This window comes from Diuraphis noxia, unplaced genomic scaffold (genome assembly GCF_037042655.1).
Source record: "Diuraphis noxia isolate RWA-SAM2 unplaced genomic scaffold, SU_Dnox_SAM2 contig0002, whole genome shotgun sequence".
Lineage (NCBI taxonomy): Eukaryota > Metazoa > Arthropoda > Insecta > Hemiptera > Aphididae > Diuraphis > Diuraphis noxia.
The window spans coordinates 69900036-69918791 of NW_028301712.1; the positions used below are offsets into that span (position 1 = coordinate 69900036).

At 27.3% G+C, this 18756-nt stretch overlaps 2 protein-coding genes and 1 long non-coding RNA gene across 3 annotated transcripts in view; 1 reads left to right on the plus strand and 2 right to left on the minus strand.

The window, feature by feature from the left end:
* Positions 1-592: 592 nt before the first annotated feature.
* Positions 593-3383, minus strand: LOC107166041 (beta-catenin-like protein 1). Its single transcript, XM_015514535.2, has 10 exons — positions 3174-3383; positions 2842-3087; positions 2630-2736; positions 2403-2574; positions 1959-2342; positions 1743-1891; positions 1461-1642; positions 1222-1394; positions 977-1163; positions 593-789 (listed from the first exon to the last, which is right to left on the minus strand). Exons 1-10 carry the CDS (start codon positions 3201-3203, stop codon positions 701-703), a joined length of 1719 nt encoding a protein of 572 aa, XP_015370021.2. The 5' UTR covers positions 3204-3383; the 3' UTR covers positions 593-700.
* Positions 3384-4833: 1450 nt separating this feature from the next.
* Nipped-A (Transcription-associated protein Nipped-A) overlaps positions 4834-18756 on the plus strand; it is a 36598-nt gene continuing 22675 nt past the window's right edge. Inside the window, exons 1-22 of the mRNA XM_015514558.2 lie at positions 4834-5035; positions 5102-5296; positions 5761-5871; positions 7501-7689; positions 7769-7963; positions 8062-8228; positions 8294-8529; positions 8592-8796; positions 8866-9063; positions 9135-9387; positions 10405-10611; positions 10671-10996; positions 11067-11373; positions 11433-11578; positions 14432-14579; positions 14648-14796; positions 14863-14954; positions 15057-15340; positions 15402-15599; positions 15676-15858; positions 15982-16180; positions 16410-16711. Coding sequence (XP_015370044.2) covers positions 5150-5296; positions 5761-5871; positions 7501-7689; positions 7769-7963; positions 8062-8228; positions 8294-8529; positions 8592-8796; positions 8866-9063; positions 9135-9387; positions 10405-10611; positions 10671-10996; positions 11067-11373; positions 11433-11578; positions 14432-14579; positions 14648-14796; positions 14863-14954; positions 15057-15340; positions 15402-15599; positions 15676-15858; positions 15982-16180; positions 16410-16711 — 4242 coding nt within the window. The 5' untranslated portion in view covers positions 4834-5035; positions 5102-5149. The remainder of the gene's footprint in view (positions 5036-5101; positions 5297-5760; positions 5872-7500; positions 7690-7768; positions 7964-8061; positions 8229-8293; positions 8530-8591; positions 8797-8865; positions 9064-9134; positions 9388-10404; positions 10612-10670; positions 10997-11066; positions 11374-11432; positions 11579-14431; positions 14580-14647; positions 14797-14862; positions 14955-15056; positions 15341-15401; positions 15600-15675; positions 15859-15981; positions 16181-16409; positions 16712-18756) is intronic.
* On the minus strand, positions 13453-14562 carry LOC149058857 (uncharacterized). The gene is made up of 2 exons (XR_016190290.1): positions 14428-14562; positions 13453-13732 (listed from the first exon to the last, which is right to left on the minus strand). It is a non-coding gene; the product is annotated as an uncharacterized LOC149058857 (long non-coding RNA).

Consider the following 18756-nt stretch of genomic DNA (forward strand, 5'->3'; position numbering starts at 1 on the left):
GCTATAAAATACAAATATACAATGGTACCATGGTAAAACCTAACACTACTCCAACAGTGAACTAAATTAACTTAAAATTCAGCAGAATGGTAAATAGTAAAAATTAATTTTTGATAGAAAAATACTAGATAATAATATAATACAATAAAATGCTGTAAAATTACTTGAGGATTCATGTTTAACTAAATTTACTAATCTAATTATTAAGATAATCAGGATTTTGGTAATTTTTAATTTTTAAAATCTTAACACTTAAGACTATTATTTTTTTAATATTTGTAAGCAAGGTATAAATGCAATACCTTTTATCTATGTGTATAGGTTTCAACTATTCTAAATTTGTAAATACTAAAAATACTAGAATTGTTACTTAAGTAACATAAATTAAAAATAAATTATATCACAAAATATTGATAAATAGGCTAATAGCTATCAGTCTATGATAAAAAAAATAATACATCAAATCAAATCATTTACCATTAAATTAATTAATTATTTAATGCAAACATAGACCAACAAAGTATAATTCTGTTAGTTAGTATTTTATATATATCATAGAACAATAAAAAATTATCAATCAAGAATTCAATAATTAGTGGCAGGTAATTGATATAATTAAATATACTTCATACAATAATGTATATTTTTACAATCATAATATCAGATTATCTTAATTTTATAACTTTTTTTACATTAAAATTTACAACTTATCGACCATTTTTAAAATATGACGTTGCTCTTGTTCTTGCCATTCTTTATCCCCATCTTCGCCTAGATTTCCAGCATATTCTATAAAAATACAATTTTTTGATTTTAACTATTATTTAACCAAATGTCTAATTTATATTGTCAGAAATACTTATTTAAATATTCATTAGTTCATTACCAAATATTTCTAAATTAATTATTAAAAAAATATAAATAAAAACCTAATGGCTAATACTTATTAACGGTAATAAATTAATCTAATAGATACCTCTCATTATCTGTCGAATAGTTTTTAATGTTCCACCTCGCATATTTAAAATGTGAGTTACTCTCTTTTTTATGTTTGGGCTACTATTGCAAACCTCCAATATAATATAATCAACCAGTTGCAAAGAAAATAGACCTCCATTCAAACGTTTCAAATAGATTTCATCTTCATCTTCTTCTCCGGTGTTCTACAATATAATATTTTAAACTAGTAAAAATCTAATCCTAACATAATTACTACTTTACCTTTTCATCGATTGAAGCATCAATCATTTCGACCTTTTCCATATACTTAAAATGAAGTTCCATGAGTCTATCAACTTTTTCCATATCATTTTCAATAAATTTAGTCATGAGACGTTGTCTTTGTGTACCCCGACAGTTACGTAACATATTCGCAATTATAGAAATAACATGTTCTACAATAATATTTGAATTTAAGTATACAATTTCTTAGCTCTTAAATAACTAATTCAATTTAATACCTTCATGCTCTTCAGTACTAAGCATTCTTTTTCTGTTTTTTTTAGGAGTTTTCATGAAAAGTGGAAATATGGTCCGAAGTCCCAAAATATCTACAAATTTATTGCAATTATCTTTGCCTTGTGGACCTGATAAAGCATGATTCAATACCTTTAATGAACCATTTCTACTTAATTTTTTTTCCCTGAAACAAGAACATATTTCTAAAGTTGTTTACAAATATCTAATAAAATAAATAAACAAACAAACAAACAAATAAATGTATTGATTATATAATAAATTACCTTAAAATAAGATTCATAAGCTGAAGTCCTTCACCTCTCAAGAATCTATCTCTGTTTTGTTTATCCATTAAACAAGAACAAAGACAATCAAAAAGATTTTCCATCATTTCTTGTTCATCAGTAGAAGAAGGATCATGTCTTTTATAATACTAAAAATCAAATTAAACATATATTAAATACTATTTATTTTAACATATAGCTTATATAAATATTTACTGCTAGTTGTTGTAATAAATTATCAATTCCTCCAATTTCTCCCACTAAAGCTCTATTTTCTTCATTGTTTTGCAACAATATAGATAGGATTTCACTACAATAAAGTTTATTACCATCATAAGGCATTTTAGCTTTAATTCTTTTTAAAAGCCATGGAATAAGACCTTGTTTACCAATATCAACTACAACATCAGGCCTTAGTTCCATGATATTTTCAAATATTCCTAATGTTGTATGTACACCATTAGCTTCTTCTTTCACAGATTCATCCAAACGTTCAAGATTTTGTACTAATAAAGCACATATTTGTTTGCTAAGCAATGCATCAATCAATATTTCAGTACCTTCTTCATTCTCGTTTAAAGAATCAAGATCAGTAAGTTCCTAAAACAATGCATGTGTTATTATAATAACTTAAAAGAAATATATTTTAGTATTACAAACCTGTAATAAATTGACAACTGCAACAGCTATATCAGTGTTTTCATGAGTAAGTAATTCTAACAAAGATAAAACAGCTTTTAGATTGACTAATATAGGATATAAATCTGGAACAGTTGCTATAGCATGCATTTCTGTTAAAATATCGTGCAATTCAATTTCTGATTCCATAAACCTAAACAAAAATAAATATAATACAATTATGAATACAAATCATATTAAAAAATTACTTTTCAGGATTTTCAGGAAATTTTATTCGCATTTCTTGGTTTTTCAGCACTTTTTTTTCAAATAATAAAATCATGCGTTTTAGAGCCGTTTCATCTAAAACCCCATCCTATAAAAGAAAAAAAAATTATAATGTATTGAAATTTAAATATTTATATTATTGTGTCATTATCATTTGTGTTTTTTGATTAACATCAAATATTTTTTTTCTTACATCAGAACCAGCAAGATTTTCATCAACTAGTTTTTGCACCATATCTTGCCGTTCTTGTTTTATTCGCTCTTCTTCTGCTAGTCTTTCTTGTTCTGCTTTTAATCTTTCTTGCTCTTGTTTCTCTATTTGTTGAACACGATGTTTGGCTAATCGTCTGAGTTTTTTTTGTCGTTCGTAATCTGTCTCATTTTCTTGAATTTGATTAACTTCTTCTTCAGGTAGTGGTCGTTTTGGAGTGTTGGCAGGCTAAAATCAAACAACATTGAATTAGGTATTAAAGCTATATTAATAAGTATTGTCAAATTATTTGACAAACATTGTTTGATACATACTTTGTAATCTAACAGTTCTCCGATATCCATGATAGTATTTAAAAAAAACTAAAATGGTCTGTTTTCTCGAAGACTTATTAATCGTCCAATTACGTTGTGTATTGTGTTGCAGCTGAAGCAGTTGGTCTTATTTAATATAATGGTTTTGATTTATATTTTATGGATAATAATGTAACATATATTATCATAACGTTATTTTAACATGTTTAATAATATCAATAATATGCTATTTGGTTTTTGAATGTGATAAAATTGATAACGATCTTTACAAATGTTTAACAATGGTATTAGTTGGTATTACCACAGAATAGATGAAATAATTTAATACATTATTCTGTGCACGATGTAGAGAAAGCAAATTTTCTCTACATCGTGATTCTGTCAAGTGTCAATTCTGTGGTATTACTAAATTATTGTTCTGTGGTGGTATCGTATTCTATGGTTCAAACAGTAGTGGCTACTGGCTTGGGTAGTTGGGTATAAATGGTCAATGGTTCCGTTGACGGTAGTTTGGCCGTTCGGTGGTCTTTCTAGTTTCTATTTCAAAATTAAATCAATCGCCAGCTGTATTTCACGATATGAGAAATATAGGTAGAATAATGATTAATAATAATATAATACGATGGCACTTGATTTTCACGAAAATGTTTGTCAGGAACAATTAAATTTAAAAACATAATTTGTTAGGAATGCTTTTATTATGGGAACATTGGGAACTAATATTAACTGCAGAAAAGCACTTCTTAGTAAAATCAAATTCGGGAAGGTATTTCAGAGGAAAATAATTCTTATTTCTCCAGTACTCCGCTAATAGGCGCTAAACATTTGTTCCAAACACGAATTAAAGTAGCATACTATACGTTGTAAAGTCTATACCTTTATTCGTGATTTCAAAACAGTATGGGACAAATTTTCTGTGGTTTAGTAGAACAATTATTCATTTACACTAATGTATTATGTTTTTAAAAAGTAATAAATAATAATAATAATAATATTGAGCTATGGAATTAATTTTTAATTTTTGTTCCAAAAGTATGGACCATTTTACCAAAGAATAAAGATACATAGGTCAACGAAATTCACTTCACACTAGGATTGCCAACATTCCTTCATTGGGGAGGACTACCCTATATTTGTTTGATTCTTTGATTTGTCCTAAGTAGTATGTTTTGTGTCCCCTGAGGCCCTGCAAATCTGGAGGACTGGAGAATCCGGCTATCCCGCGTCCCCACCCGGCCTAAAGATCAATGCCATTCACTTACATGCCCGGCCACTCCCCTCCCATCGATAACTAGCAAATACCCTCCCACCCCTATCATCTTATACTTATCATACAACCCCACCAAGCCTATGGTATGCAATCATTAACGCATAGATAATATTATATCTATGATTATATATTTTACAGTATAGTATAGTATATTATGATCTAAGTTTGGAATTGACTTTCTCTAAGCGCAGTCCATAATATTTTTATATGTCTACGATTATAATTTATAATATTATACTAATCTATGGTCATTGGTCAGTCCACACTAGTTATAAAAACTGTTATTTGTATACTCCTTGAGATAAATCTAAGATTGAGGTTAATGTTTAAATTTTTCCGCTATTTGAAAATTGATAATAAATATTAAATTTGTTTGAAACTTGTAGTTGTAGACAACTTTCTTCAAAATGTGAATTATTCTGATATTCAAATATTCTATGTTCTTATTTTCTTTACACCTTTTTTGAAATTAGAAATATATACAATAATCATTTCATAAGGTTCAATAACCTAAACATTCATTTATATGGTTATAATTATTAATACTTATCAACAATAACACAATATTCTAATGATGAAGTTAAAATTAAAAGTTAGAATCATTACTGTTTATTAAAGTTTATTTAATCTATATGTTCTTATTATTTATTATTTATAGTGAAGTAATTAAATCGGAAGTGGATGGTTATTTAAACAAACATTTATAATGGCTGCAGTTGTTAAAATAGAACCTATGTTAGATCATGAATCAACAATGGACAAATATCGTTCAGATATTACATTGTTGACAGATCCAAATGTTGAAGATGAACAAAAATTAAAAATTGTACAAACTCTGAATGAAAACTTTGAGGTAAATAAATTATCTTTTACTATTAATATTATGATCTTTTTCTTAATCACGTTAGTATATGTTGTTACATTAAGTCCTACAATATATTTTTACAATAAAAAATAAGCATTAAATAGATTTTTTTATTTACAACCAAATTCTAAGATAGCTATGTATTCTTTGTTCAAGTTATGTTATGATTTATTCTTAATTACCTAGTTAAATGGTATTTTGACGTCATTTTTTCAACTGTCATAACTTATCTTTTTGCAAAACTATACATTTTCAAACTGAACAATTCAATTAGTTTCATCAAGTACAATTTGAAATGTGCATAAAAAATATGTAAATGTTTTAAAACACTATAAAATACAATTGTCGGGGGCTTTTACATATACTATTTCAAATTCCATGTAATTAGTTTACTAATTTATATGTTCATAATATAACTAAGAACACTAATTTGTTTATTTACAAATGTTTAGATGATTGTGGATTCTCATCAATATCCAACATTTTTAGAACATATGATCAAATATTTTATTCGCATTTTAGTTGATGGAGAACCATATTTTATAGCAGAATATCATATATTTGTAAGTTTTGAAGTACACATAATTAAAGATAGTTTTATGATGTTTAATTTTTGTACTCCAACTGTAAATTCAACTTGAATAGTTATTTATGTTATACATGTTTCATATAAGTGGATGAATTTATAAGTACAATTTTAAATTTAAACATTTTTTTTATTTTTTATTAACTCAACTATAGTCTGTCTCACGAAATAACGGGACCGTTTCGCGCATGTAGAATGAGCTACACCATTTACTCCTCGCTGCGACCACCAGCGACGTCCGTCATCGTCGTTGCAGCGCAGCTGTGCAGTGCGGCGTGGGGATGCACAAGAATGACCAAATTTGGGTCGAGACACGGTCCCGTTCTTTTATAAGACAGAGTATAGAAGATTTATGCTAATCATTTATTTTTTTAAATGTATACAATTAATTTAAAACAAAGTGTTCTCATGCTTATCAGACTTGGTCGCATGCACTAAGTTCATCAAACTTTGGCTGTAGCCTATTAAAATTGTCCATAGTCCATTAAGCTCAATAGTACTTTTCAGTTGCTCATTTCAGTGCAAAGTGGACACCACTTGATTTATTTATATCCTTAAAAATAACAGTCCGCAATTGGTGGTAAAAATTTTTGGCTGAACTGGACAAAATCTGTTGCTTTTGAGTGATACCCTCAATTTAAATACAAGGTGTCCTGTGAGGATATACCTATTAATTAGAAGGGGACTCGCTGGCTAGATAAAAACCAGTATTTTGCCGTTTTATCTATAAAATAATAATATTACTAAAAATCATGTGATTAAATTAATTAAATATTGAAAAGTGTGCCTTCTAAAAAAGCTTGTTTTACTATTTCACCGGTTTGAAATGATTTTTTATTCTTAGCTAAAACATGACTAATTTGAAATGAAGCACTTGTTGCTGCTTTGGATTTTAAAACTGGTTTAGTAAAAATCAATTTCAAGTTTTAATTTTTCTAATTGCTTTTTACATACTTCAGTTTTACGAGGGAAATCTATATCAAATTTTGAATGCGTAGTTCTAAAATGTCTTTCTAGGTTACCTTTTTGTTGTTGTGGATATTGTTATTTGACATATCAAACATATGCACTTGTCTTTCAACATTGTAAAAAAAAAAAATCCATTTCCCATTCTTGATGAAAATGATAAGTTTTTTGTTTTTTATGTGCACTTATAATTATAAATTTTAAATACAACAGACACCAACAGAACACAGTGAAATGAACATTTGTGACCGATAAACATTTGACACACGAAACCAGATTAAAATTAAAGTATTAAACAGATAAAACTTATCGACAGTTCGATAACAATTCGAGCGCGTGTCCCTAAAAATAAATTCTAACATGATCGACTTTGAAATTGTCCGCGATCGACCGTTGGCCGCCCCTGTGTTATAGGTTAAATTTTATCATCTTAGGTTGAAACAGTCGTATTGTATGAATTTTCTGTGTATTATTCGTACTTAATTTTAATTTATTTGGCAACAAATAAAGTGTTAAATATATGTTTAATATGATTAAGTTTCAGCCGGAAGAACTTATTAACCTGACTAGATAATTATTTAAATATAATGTATTACTTTAACAATAATATTTATATTTCATAATGTAACTTTGTTTGTAGCAAGTAAGAAAACTGGTGTTAGAAATGATATATAGACTACCTTGTAATGAATTTCTAAAACCTTATGTTGATCGACTTGTAACATTATGTATGAAGCTCATTGAAACTGATAATGAACAAAATGGAATTTCATGCATACGTATTATTGTTGAATTACAAAAAAATTTCAGACCTCCATATAATGCTGAAGTAAGTTAAAAATAATTAATAATTATTCAAGTACAATCATGTAATTGTCAAATTGTACGTTATGCATATTATATAATAGATTAGTACATTTCTTCGAAATACAAAAAAAATCTATTGGGACATACCTGATAACATGGAAAAAATATTTAGCATGAGAACCCAACAAAAACTGCGTATTAATGATCTATCTACAGTTGATATTAGTGAAATTCTAGATAATACATATTCAACAATTGTTATTAACTGTGAAACATCAGAAAATAATATTGAGACGGTAAATTTTTATAATAAATTACTTATATTAATTAAGTAACTTAAAAGTTAGAACTTATTTTGTTTTATTCATTTGTTATAACTGTATATTTTTTTTAGTATAATGTTATTCCGCGAAGTATTTCGTCATTAAAAATATTGCAAGAATTACCAATAGCAATCGTACTTATTTATCAACTTTATAAAGATAATGTCAAAAGAGAACTTAGTGAATATATTCCAACCATTATACGAATTATACCTCTACAGCCATCAACACTTTACAAGTATAAAAAAAGAGTATACAGAATTGTTAATTTACTTGATTCATGATAATATATAATATTTACAGATCTCATTCAAATTATAACAAGGAAATTTTGGTTGAATTGATATCAGCTCAAATTAAAGTTTTATCTTATCTAGCATTTGTTATTAAGCCATTTGCAGAAATTGTAACTATTCATTCTGTACAATTAGTTGAAGGAATGATTGGAATGTTGGAATCATGTCCCATGGAAGTTACTCATCTTAGAAAAGAACTTTTGATCGCATCAAGACATATTCTTAATACAGACTTACGAATAAGTAAAAATAAATTGTTATTTAAATCTTAAATTGTTATTTTTGCTTTTGTTTTTTGTTTTAAGAATTTATTCCATACATGGATAAATTACTTGATGAAAATACACTACTTGGCCGAGGATGGACTACTACAGAAAATTTAAAACCACTGGCATATAGTACTATTGCTGATCTAATTCATCATGTTCGAGTTCATTTATCACTACCAACAATTGTAAAAGCTATTAATCTTTTTGCAATTAATGTTCATGACCATAGTTTAACTCCTAGGTAAGAAAATAAAACATTGCACTATGTAATAAAAACTAAATTGTAATTTATAAATAAAAATTATTTCAGTATCCAGTTAATGTGCTGTAAAATGTTAATGAATTTAGTAGATTGTATTAGACAGAGAAATGGTGAAGAAGTTCCCAATTTAAAATGCACTCCTGGAGAAACTGTCAGTTTTGATCTTTTAATACGTATTGTTCAAGTTTATGTGCTAAAACTCAAAGTAGTTTCTAAATTATACATACCAGCTATAATTTCTAAAAAGTATGGTTTATTAAATAAAATTTGCTTATTTTTAGGGTGTTAAAATATTTAAATATAAATTACTATTTTAGTGCCACTAAATCATTGACATCTGAATCATCACAAATTCTAGACATCAATGAGGGTGAAACTATTGATGACATTATAAAACGAGAACAAAAAGAGTTTGCTAATAATCCTGGTGGAAAAAAACTTCAAGAAAAAACAAAATATGTATTCTCTTCATCACCAACAGCTTTATTCTCATTGCCAGAGTGCAGGACGCTAGTTAAAGTTATAATTTGTGGTATAAAAACTGCTGTATGGGGTATTGCTACAGTTAAGGTACATTACTGTTAAGTATTAAGTTACTGTAGAACCTCAATTATCCGAAATTACCAGGACCACACTGAGTTCAGACAAGCGAAAGTTTGAATAATATAAATCAAAAAATATATATGTATATTTTTACAATGAATATATAATTTTTAGTATCTATTTATTACACATATTTAAGAATATGCCACACCAGCTTGTATTGTTTCTGTCTTACAAGTGCGTAACATACTAAATTTTACACTCAGCAGTTCCAATTTAGCTCCGTTTGTTTTAAATTTTAAGTGAGTTGACCTCTTGCAAAAATTAAAGGTAACATTATTTTTGAGGACTTCTCGTAGGTTTTTTGTTATAATTTAATTTTAAATTGAGTTATGTGTATTTTAAAATTGTAAAATATTTTTATATCTTAATATACACATAACTTGCTATAAAATTAAATGATAACAAAAAGCCTATTTACAAGAGGCCAATTCACTCTAAATTTTAGACTAAACACGATCTGCTGAGTGTAAAAATGTCTATGTTACACACTTGTAAGTCAGAGACAACACATGCGGGTGATGCGTCCTCTATGTTACACATAACGTATTATGTTATTACCTATTATGAGAAATATTGTTTTTGACTAACTGATTTTTTTTAATTGACACAAAAATAATATAGATGTTCAGTATACAATATGTATTGATAAGCTAGCTGTACCTGACCATGATTAAGATAAACATTATTAAATTACGCACATGAACATATTATTATGTACTTACAATAAACTGCGACCAGTCATTTTTAATATTAACATTCGGATAATAGAGGGTTTGTATAACGGAGATTCAGATAATTGAGGTTCTAATGTATTATTAAACAATTACAAAACAAGCAATACAAAAATATCTCATTATTATAGATAAGTATTCAACTAATAATACTATTATTGATTTCTATCGAAAATTTGTATTGTGCTAATTTATTAATTTATTTTGTAATTATTAACTATTATTAATTTATTTTTATCTTTGATTTCAGACTAATAAAGAAGATGATTCAGGAAGTACACCGAAATTACCAGTTAAACCTCAACTTTTAAAAATTTATTCTGGCCTTGTTAAATGGTCTTTACAAGCTATGGATGTGCATATAATAAATCCATTAAATAATCAAAACAACAATGCCAATGTTTTAAGACCACGATCAAAAGAAGAAAAAGAAGCAATGGACCATTTAAGTAGTATTGTAAGTATTATTTTAATTTAAACATTTATAAAATAATCTTATATTGTTTTTTTCTGTAGTTTACTTTATTACCTCCAAGCACATTTAAAGAAATATTTTCTACTACAATAGCATATTTTGTTGAACGAGTAGAAAAAAATCATGCTTTAATGTACATTAGTGAATCACTTTTAAACAATAGCCTCAATACATCAGACACTTCTTCCATATTTGCAACATTATTATTAGAACATTTACTAAGCAAAATGGAAGATATGGGCAGTGGAAATGCTGAAAGAAGTAATTTGTATTTAAAACTTTTTAAGCAAGTATTTGACACAGTTAATCAGTACTCAATTGAAAGTGAACAAACACTTCAACCTTACTTAAATCAAATTGTTAACAGGTTAGTTTTATAAAAATGAACTTAATTTAGTTATAAATTATATTATACTCTATATGTTATTAATTTACAGTTCAATGAAACTAGCTTTAACTGCTAAAGATCCATATTACTATTTTTTACTATTACGTCCTCTATTTCGTTGCATTGGAGGTGGTGCACATGGAGTTTTATATCAAGAATTTTTACCTCTTTTACCAAACTTATTAAAAAGCTTAAATAGCTTACAATCTGGTTTACATAAACAAGATATGAAAGATTTATTTGTGGAATTGTGTCTTACTGTACCTGTTCGTTTAAGTTCACTATTACCTCATTTACCTCTACTTATGGATCCATTAGTTTCTGCTTTAAATGGATCTCCATCATTAATTATTCAGGTTAATATATTTTGTTTGTGAATGAATTGTACAAGTTTAAATTGTTCATTCATTTTTAGGGTCTTAGAACTTTGGAACTATGTGTGGATAACCTGCAAACAGATTTTTTGTATGAACATATTCAACCAGTAAGAGCTGACTTAATGCAAGCTTTATGGAGATCGTTGCATAACACTAATGATAATGTTTATCCTGTAGCATTCAGGTAATATTTTATTTGGAATTAAAAAATCAACCAAACCACTTTATAATTATCTATTAATATTATCTTCATAGGCATTTGTTGTTTCTGTCATAAAATGGCGTAATATAGCACATTTTTATTCAGCCGATCACATTTAACTTTGTTAGTTTAAAAATTAGAGTTAATTCACTTATCATGAAATTCAACAGTTCAAACGTTATCTATGTTTAATGGATAATTTTCCGACAAATTTTGTGTGTATATTATGTAATATAGCGTGAGTTATATATACCTTTATAAATACCCAGTTACTGAATTATTATAAAAAATCCTCATAAAACACAAATTTTCTTAAAATGTTGATTCAGTCTAATTTTTCAACTAATAAAGTTAAACATAATGTACTTATAAAAAATAGTGTACATTTTCTATGAAAATTATTTGTAAGTTGGAGGGACAAAATACCTTTATAGTGTCTTCTAAATAATTAAGTTCAATAAAAATAACTGAAAAAGTCACACTGATGTGAAGTAAGGTCAGTATTTATATTAGGTATATTTCATTATAGGTCATTGTAGTGGGTTTTTCAAATTTAAATAAAATTATAAATTATTGGATCCTTAAGAGAAGTGATACTAGCATGTGTTGTTTCCGTTTTACAATTACATAACATAACAAATTAACGCTCAGCAGAACACTTGTAGCTCTGTTAGTTAAAACTTTAGAGTGAATTGACCTGTATTAAAACTTAAAGCTATGATCATTATCTAGAAAACTTTGTATGCTTTCAAGATGTAAAAACTGTTTACAATTTTTAAATACTCATAATTCACTTTAAAATTAAAATATGACAAAAACATATGAGGTTGTCTAGATAATAATCTTACCTTTAAATTTTACTAGAGGTCAATTCACTCTAAATTTTAAACTATCTAAGTTACGTGTGTTCTGTTGAGTGTAAAATTTGCTATGTTATGCATTTGTAAGATGGAAACAACACATGTGGGTATTACATCCTATTAAAATGATTCTGAGCATTGATATTCTGTCTGCATATGCCATATATTTCTAAAAATATTTTTTATATTATAAAACTATATTATTTTTCTATTAATAAGTAAAATATAGTAAGTTTTCCAAAAATATAACATAATAATATGTTATATTGAATAATTTATCAACTATTATACCATGACTAAATAAATAGGTATGATAGCCAAAAAAAAAGTTTTCATCTTGTTTGCATTTATCTCCACTATTGTGTACACTAACCCATTGTTTGTAGTTCTCCGCATTTCATTGGTCAGCAATATTTATAGAATATAATAGAAGCAAAGAATTATGTATAGATGAATCTAGAATGGTATGCGTAAAACCAAGTTGTGAATAAACTATTTATTTAGTCATGTATTATAGCTAATATTATAACATGTATTTTTGACTAAAAGTATATGTGTTAATTGCGTTCAATAGTTATTACTTTATAAGTCTTATATTTTTACAATTTATATTCATATAAAAAGTATATATTATACTATTATAATGACTAAGTTTCAGGGTCCTACAACCTATAACCTATTGTAACTGAGTTATTGTATGTCTTGATGGATAACTAATAGTTATCACGATGACTTTTTAGCCATTATTGTATTGTATAACCGTTGTAATATTATATTGTTTATCTAAAAAAGTAATAACATATGTTATATATACTTTCACATGATAAAATGAAATAATAACATTTAGGGCCAGTTGTACCGTCTACGGTTAAACTTCAATTACGCTTAATCAGCTGATAATAGATATTTAATTGAAAATTCGGCCGATTAAACTCCGGCTAACTTTAATCAGAGACGGTACAACTGGCCCTTATAGTAATAAATATGTCAGGTATGTAATATTTTCAGGGGATTACCCCTATGCAGTATCATTTATCAAACACATAAAAATTCAAATTACATTACAAAGTATAACATTCAGTATAAACAAATAACAATGAGGTCATCATGACTTCTGTAATGCCATAGTATAGAGTAAAGACTTATGGTCTGTCGGTCTGTGGTAACTCAGTTGTCTGGTTGGTCTGATCTCTCCTGAAATTACTTTAATAGCTCTTTGTCCTGTTTTGAAAACATTATTGCCTCTGTGTGTGGTAGAATAATTTGTACAAGTCTCCTGCAACAAATAAAGCTTTTGCTTTATCAGCCTCGTCAGTAGAGAGGTCCTCAAGGCCTAGCCACAGAGCCATTGGAGCACCAGTTTTGTCCTCTTCCACCCCAATAGAAGCATGTTGTGATAAAGTGCATGGCCTTAATGAATATATCAATATTGGAAATTTGAGATTAACATATCTGAAAATGAGCTTGTCGGTATAGAGGTTAAAGGCATTAAACCAATTCAATACAGCGTGAAAAGGTGCAGAGTCTCAGTCAGTTTGAGGGACTTCTGTAAAAAGATAGTTGGCTACAATCATCAATTTCTCTATAACAGCCACCTTGGGAGCAGAGTTCACACTAGCACTTTGCCTTGAATCTCTTAGTAGCAAAATGGATGTCTTTCCAAGCCTCAGAGTAGGATATTCCTGTTCTTTCATTATTTTATTTTAGAAAGTACTGGTAATCTTTTACTTTTGACTATTTAATTCTAAAAACTTCGATTAATATTGTAGATTAAATCATTTTTTTGTGTTAAACAAAAAAAAAAAGATTTTAAAATCAATATATTTATTGCTTTGTTCAGAATCTAAAAATCAATTAATTAGGGTTAGTTTTAAATATTTTTATGTGTGAAAATTCATTTAAATGTAGAAGTAATAATATATTTTTTAGTAATTATTAATAAGCATTTAGTAATGTAATTTTTATATTTACCCAGAGTGTTAGGGAAATTTGGTGGTGGTAATCGTAAGATGATGACTGAACCTCAACGACTGGATTATTCAATGCATAGACAGTCAACAAAACCAGCTATTATCATTAAATTTAATGATCATTCTGAATCTGTAACATTTAATGTTGATATGGTTTGTAAATATTTATATGTGTATTGTTAAATTTAGATTTTTTTATTGTTTTGATTAAATATTTTAAGGCTATAGAAACTGCCGCAGAATCACTTAAAACATCAACTGATCCATACTATCGTAAAAAATGTTGGGAAGTAATAAAATCATTTTTAGCAGCATCTGTGTTATCAAATGATGATAAATCAGTTTTAATGAAATTTTTTTCTCATCCTAGGTTAGTACATTATCTATAGAAATCATTTTTAAAAAATTATACTAACTTTTTAAATAAACATTTAAGTTTCAAAGAAGGAAAAATATCAAACTTTCACTCAACCGTATACAAATATCCAGATCCAGTTGTAAGGAATACTTATGTAATGGCATTAAATGGTAAACATTTTATCATCATTATTGTTAACTGTTATTTATTTATTGTATTATGTTACTTAAATTATTAAAGACTAACTGATTCATTATGATTGACTTTTTTAGGTATTTTTGTCAGCGCAGCAGTTAAAGAACTTAGAGATACAGCACTTGGAACATTGCTTGATGTTGTAATGCGCTATACTATGGTGGCAATTTCTCAACAAGCTGGACCATTAGTAAACAGTGAAAAAAATGAAAAGTGTTCATTTGGTATGGATCCTCTAGTATTAATTGACTCAATGGCAACTGTTATGAGTTATCAAGAAAAAGAACTTTTAAAACCGGCAAGGCTGGCTCTTACAATTATTTTAAATACGGCTACAATTATTATGGGATCTAAAGAAAGAGTAATTAAACATTTATTATTTTAATATTATTTAAAGTTTGTTAAATAACTTTATTTTTTAGGCGTGCCAATTACCTTATATGGAATACATGGTTGATAAGTTATGTGCTTTATGCTATGATCGTGCTTGGTATACCAAATTTGGAGGATGTTATGCAATACAATTTTTTTATAGCAGCATGTCTTCACAATGGGTGTTTGAACATTTATATTTATTTGTTAAAGCACAACTTTTTGTTATCATGGATTTATCTGGTGATGTAAGTCTTATGAGGAAAAAAATATTTTATTGAAATATCTTTTAATTACAAATTATTTTATTTTTATTTGTAATAGGTTTCTAATGGAGTTTTGGACGAGGCTAAAAAAAATTTAGAAAACATGTTACGGAAAGCAGCTTCGCCACTAGATCAGAACTCTGGTTCTCAACTACAAGCTTTACAGAAAAAGGCTATACATGAAGTTACTTATGAACTAATTCGTCAAGTAACAAGTCCTAATGATCTACTTCGAAATCATGTATGTATTTTATTTTCCACATATTTATTTATCATTTATTAATGTTTATGTTTATATATTGCATATTACATTAATTTAATTACTTTCCATTTATTTATTTTTTGTTAAATGATTGGTTTATAGTCCACTCATTTATTGGGTGTGATAGCATCTGCTCAAGGAATCACTGTAACTCAAGTTATGGAACCGCACAAAGAAGGGTTATCAGAAATCATACCTCTAAGAAAGCATTTATTACGCCATCAAGGATTTAAAGCACAAATTGGGATGATGGAAGGAAACACATTCTGTACTTCTTTATTACCGCGATTATTTACAATAGGTAATTGTGTGGCAAAAGTGAATTTTATCTTATCTTATCATATTAATTAATTGTTACTTGTTCTATATATTATATTTATGATTAATAACCAAACAATTTCTTTTAGGTAAATTTTGGGTAAGCCCACCCATTCTTTTATAATATTAGAACATTATATAAATCAAATAAATATATAATTAATTTTAAGTGATTTCCAGTTCATAATTTAAATGTCTACTTTCATTAACAGATTTGAATATAAAAGAACACAATTTATTTTATCATGAAGTATCCAATCTTTGTGAAGCCAGTGATTCAGCTATGTCTAAATTACCAGGATATAAAACAATGAATCCAGGACAAATGTTGTTATTACGTCAAGCTGGAATGAGAGCTCTTGCTGCTTGTTATTATATTCCCCAACCTGAAGTTAAAAGTCGAATTTTTCATGCTTTATATGGTGCTTTAGATAAAAATAACCCAGATTTACAAGAAACAGCATTTCAGTGTTTGAGAAAATTTGTTTCTACTTCTCAGATTGATATGCCAATGGTAAGCAGATCTAATTACTGTAATCTATCTGTTAAAGTTTAATTACGCTCCTCTAGAACGAAACTCTCACAATTCAAAATTTGCCTATTATAATTTATCACTACTTTCAATTAGTAAAAAAATAACTAAACAAGGTGTAACAGAAAGACCTGACCAAAAAAAAAAAAAATATGCTAATTGAACATATGATAAAAATTGTTAGTAAAATATGATAATTAAATAATTTAAGAAATATACTCATGTCAGCAAATTCTCAAAAATCATATTTTTAAAAAAGTTATTAAATTCCAAATTAATTTAACCAAAAAAAAAAATATTGAACTTTAAATAAACTACTTAACTTAGATAAATCTTTTTTTCATCATTTATTTAAATATATAAAATCTGTAAATATTATTTTACAATAAATAGATAAATCTTTTTAGTATCAAAATTGTTTTTATTACCAGATTCACAAATTTTGAATTTATCCATAAAAAAATTTATTAAATTTTAATTTTTTTTTATACCTTGTATACAATGTAAGAATGCTACTTTATAGAATTACCAAAATAAATAAAACAAATGAAAATGTGTCAGTATTTAATTTATAGCTAATTTTCCAAGCAAGCAAGTGTTTACTTAATGGCAGTATGCTTATTTTAATTTATTCAATTAACTACTTAAGTTTCAAGACTGCCTTATTTTGATTTGTGGCATTCTTGAACTAAATAAAAACTAGTTATCGTACAATACGTTAATTGTAAAACACGAATATTTAGTGTTGTGGTGTTATTGCATTTATAATTTGTGATATTGCAGCCATTTCAATACTGCCATTTTTCAGTATATGACTGTCTTAAAATCAATTTCTGTAGGTATGTCATACAACTACATCTCAAAATATGGCAGTCTTTCGTGTACTTAAAAAATTGTTAAAAGCCACAAGTCTAACTTTTCAGGTTTTAGAAAGTATTTTATAATATTTGAAAAATGTCATATTATAAAGTATGTTTATAAGTATGGTAGAAGCCTCTTATTAGGAACACTCTTGGACCAAGGGGAATTGTGTACATTTACTGATTGCTTCTAATAAATAATTGTTTTTATTTATTATGAAAAAAGTGCATATCTTGGATATGTTTTGTAAAATATGTATTTATCATTGTCTGTTTGAGTAAACTTGTTGACTATGGCTTCATAAGAATAATGTTCCTCAAAGCCTTTTTCATTGACACAGTGCTAAACTGCTTTCCTGAAAACACTTAGAACTTCTTTAATTTCTTTACTTGTTGGTGGTGCCTCGTTATTTTCTTCATTATCCTCGGTGTCAGCCTGTTCAATTGTTTGAGGATTCAAAACCGCATTAATGATATCTTTTTATATTGAAAGCTTTGAAACATTGAGGTATGAGTCCACATCAATTCAATCTTTATACACTTCTTCCAAGAGTTTGACTGGTTTTTATGGAAGACTGAGTTATTACAATACATTGGTTATCGCCAAAATAAATATAATTCATCGTTGACCTTGAACCTAATTGTTTCATATAACTGATGTGTTATTTCAATAAACCGATTAATTTTCAATGTTTTAATATTTGGCTGGTATGTTCCTAGACATTTTGCTTCATTAATGTGATGTATCAATTATCTGTGTTTTTAATAAGCGGCTTCTACGCCACTCCCGTATTCGTTGTCCAGTTTTACAAATGCGTAACATGTTAAATTTATGTTCTGTAGTTCACATCTTATTTTGTTACCTTAACAATTTGAGTGAATAGACCTATCATGAAACTTGATGGTAAGAACATTATCTGTGTTTTGTTGGAATTTTTTTCTACGATAATTTAGTTTTTAAGTGAATTATGTATGTATAGTAAATAGTAAAATAAAAATGTTCATAACTCACTAAAAACTGATTTATCGTAAAAAACTTCCATTAAAACACAGTCTATTCACTCTAATTTTTAAGGTAATGAAATAAAACATGAATTAACAAAATAAGATGTGAACTGCTGAGTGTAAATTTGGTATGTTATGTGTTTCTAAGACTGAGATAACAAA

Bases quoted from the DNA above. Each gene is read 5' to 3' on its own strand.
- LOC107166041 (XM_015514535.2), bottom strand. From the start codon at position 3,203: ATGGATATCGGAGAACTGTTAGATTACAAA. The intron at 1,164-1,221 runs GTAAAGTAGTAA...ATTATATTGTAG, and splicing joins ATGCTTCAATCGATGAAAAG to AACACCGGAGAAGAAGATGA. The intron at 790-976 runs GTATCTATTAGA...GTATTTTTATAG, and splicing joins TATTCGACAGATAATGAGAG to AATATGCTGGAAATCTAGGC.